General features: G+C 46.7%; 1 protein-coding gene across 1 annotated transcript in view; it reads right to left on the bottom strand.

The window, feature by feature from the left end:
* Positions 1–2,786, bottom strand: part of CLUH (clustered mitochondria homolog) — a 47,064-nt gene that overhangs the window by 15,314 nt on the left and 28,964 nt on the right. Inside the window, exons 13-15 of the mRNA XM_019510945.1 lie at positions 1,973–2,125; positions 1,264–1,326; positions 315–559 (exon numbers count right to left, since the gene is read on the bottom strand). Of these exons, the coding sequence (XP_019366490.1) occupies positions 315–559; positions 1,264–1,326; positions 1,973–2,125 (461 nt within the window). The remainder of the gene's footprint in view (positions 1–314; positions 560–1,263; positions 1,327–1,972; positions 2,126–2,786) is intronic.

Raw genomic sequence — 2,786 nt, 5'->3', positions numbered from 1 at the left:
CTGCTTCAGTTCATTTTGCTTTTTTTTTCCAATCCCTCCCTAACGGAGCTCTCTTAAAAACACTTTGCCATCTACTTCCTTCCCAGCCCTTCAAAACATTGCACTGAATAAATGCAAGTCCTCCTTTAGGTCAAAAAGCCACCTGAAATCCTCCCGTCCTTGCCCCAGCCTCTGTCTCTTGGCCTTTTCTCATATGTAATTTAAGCCTTTAAAATCTCTTACAAAATTGGAATCAAATACTCAAAATGAAGTTGCCAACATTTGGGGAAAAGTCAGGCAGAAGGTGAGGGAACTGTGGGTAAATCTGTGCTTACCATTTGAGGTTAAAATCAAAGTAGCTTTTTGCCTCGGAACAAATATTCTTCCAAAGCTCCTGAGGGGTCATGCTAGCCCATGCAGTGTTATCAGCATTTCCAAGGTTCCTGTTTTTCCTTTTCTTGTTCTTCTTCTTGGAGACTAGCTCATCAGCTGGAAGATGGGCAATTGGATTTGGGAAGGAGCTTAGGAAGCAATTGAGGAAGTGGCTGATGGCTGCCGATAAGCCCGACAGCTCTACACCCTGCAGCAAGACACTGAAGTTAGTCAAGGGGGAACATTTCTATGTTACAGATCTGTTGATCCAACCTTGATACTACTAGAAATCCAGACCAATCTGTCCTGTGAATACCATCATGGTGCCTGACTGAGGCAGAGGGAAGTTTGTAGGAGGGCATTTCTCAGAACAAAATCAGAGCTGAAGTTCTGCATGTAAAAATCATTCATGATTTCTCTCATACTCGCTCACCTCCTGCCCACGTTCTGTACAGTTACTTGGGATACAGACTGTCATATTGAACACTCACAAAACGGTTTTTTTTTGTTTCTGGAAAAAAGCCAAATGCATTGCTACATGTCCTTGAGTTCATATAGTAAACAAGCTTTTTAGGGGGGCAAATGCACCGATGTTTGCCTAAAAGGACTAAGTGTTTTACAAGGAAGGCGAACTGTGAGTTCACTCTTAAAAGCCTTTAACATAACAAGTGAAATTCTGGGGAAGAAAAGCATGAATGATTATCCTCTGGGGGAGTTGCCTTCAAGTGGGAACCTGTTTTCCCTCATATGTGGGTCTGCACCTATTTTAGTCCTAATGAGACTGTACTTCCAGTTGCTAGGCAACATCCATGATCTATCTAATGAGGAAACAGATTTGAACAGCTACCCACTTCTGAAAAATCATTAGAGAGAACATGCAAGGCAAGAGGTCAGACTGCCACTCACTCATACCTGAAGGTACGTCTTGAAGATGTGTTTGGCTGATCGAGTGATCAATTCACCGAGTCCAATTTTCTATCCAAAGAGCAGAAAGTCAGTCAATGGAGACAAAGAAACAAACCTTTTCCTTTTAGATGTGCTGCTATCGATGCACCTATGCAGAGGAAATACGGTTCTGCAAGCCCCTCTTCACACAGTAAGCCTTACTCTAACACGGTATTTGGACTGCAAGGTTGGGAAGATGCGTGTGGAGGTGTTGCTTTATCCGATGGGACTTTGCTTGGCGTCTGGTGCCTCTTGGGATTACAGTAAAATACCAGACATCCCCAACCAACAGGACCGACATTCTTACTGTTCACAATGGACCGGGCGGTGGAACCAGACCCCAGCTCAAACACCACAGCCCATTGTAACAGGCAGTCCATTTGGACCTTGCAAGCACTGTGTGGCCTGCAACGTGCAGTCTCTGGCCCAGCAGGCAGTGGCTTTCACACCCTTAGACTCCCAGAGCCCTTCACAGATTCATCCTCCCTGCTCACATGTCTAAGCATGTAGAGCAAACCAGCTCCCCTGCTAAGCACGGGTTGCTGTCTGAAGCCTCACTGTTTTATTATTATTATTTTTGAAGTGCAGAATGCAATTAGCCAAGTTGGATTTTGGCCAGGACAAATTATCCCAGCGGCAGTGGAAGTGACAGCCTGAAACAAAGGCCAGCGCTTACAAAGACGTGATCCAGCTGTGCATGGGCAGGGGTGTTGGTGATGAAGTCGACAACTTTGCCTAGGTAGCGCATGTTGATGCCCCTCTGGTGCATAGCTTCTGCTAACGTGGCGCCGTCCATCGGGAGCACAGTGTGGTCAAGACAGTCTTTGACCTGCAGAGCACAGCCTGGCTTAGTTCTACGTGGTTTGTCGTACACAGAAGAAAAACACTTGCTGAAAGCATCTTTTTCAGGTTAAGGACAAGGGGGTGGGGAAGAGAGTCAGTAGCCATGAGAGGTTATTCAGGGTTGAGAGGATCTCTTTTGAATGTCTGGCCCCATCACCTCAGGGGGTTACTTCATGAGGTGGTGGGTCACACTTCAGGTAAAGCAATGGTCCTCAGCCTCAGACAAGATCCTCAGTGGCTCCACCCATGAGACTAATGCCTCCACTTAAAACACTCTTGCCAAAAATACAATTACTGCAATCCATTCCCTTAACACGAGCCTAGAGACAATTAATCCAGCTTTCCTACTATGCAGGAGCTAATTGTTCCTCCTTTCTTGCTCTCTGACTGCTAATTCAGAGTCCAAGTGGGATCTTTGAGCAACGACAAGACTGCGTGAGAATGCATAGTGCCCGTTGAAGAGGCCACGCTACCTGGAGCGGGACTTGCCAGTTCCAGTATAAAACTGCAATGCTCTATGGCACAGGTTAACTGGGGGCACATGTACCCCTGGGATACTTGGAAAGGGGCTAGGGGATATGCATGGCTGGGTGGGGACAGAGCACTGCCACCTACCACCCCACGCCACTGGCTCCCAGAAGCAGCGT

This window comes from Gavialis gangeticus, unplaced genomic scaffold, assembly GCF_001723915.1.
Source record: "Gavialis gangeticus isolate Ggan-Ray unplaced genomic scaffold, GavGan_comp1, whole genome shotgun sequence".
Taxonomy (NCBI): Eukaryota; Metazoa; Chordata; order Crocodylia; family Gavialidae; genus Gavialis; species Gavialis gangeticus.
Note: the sequence above shows the minus strand (reverse complement) of the source record. Positions and strands in the feature narration are given on the sequence as shown.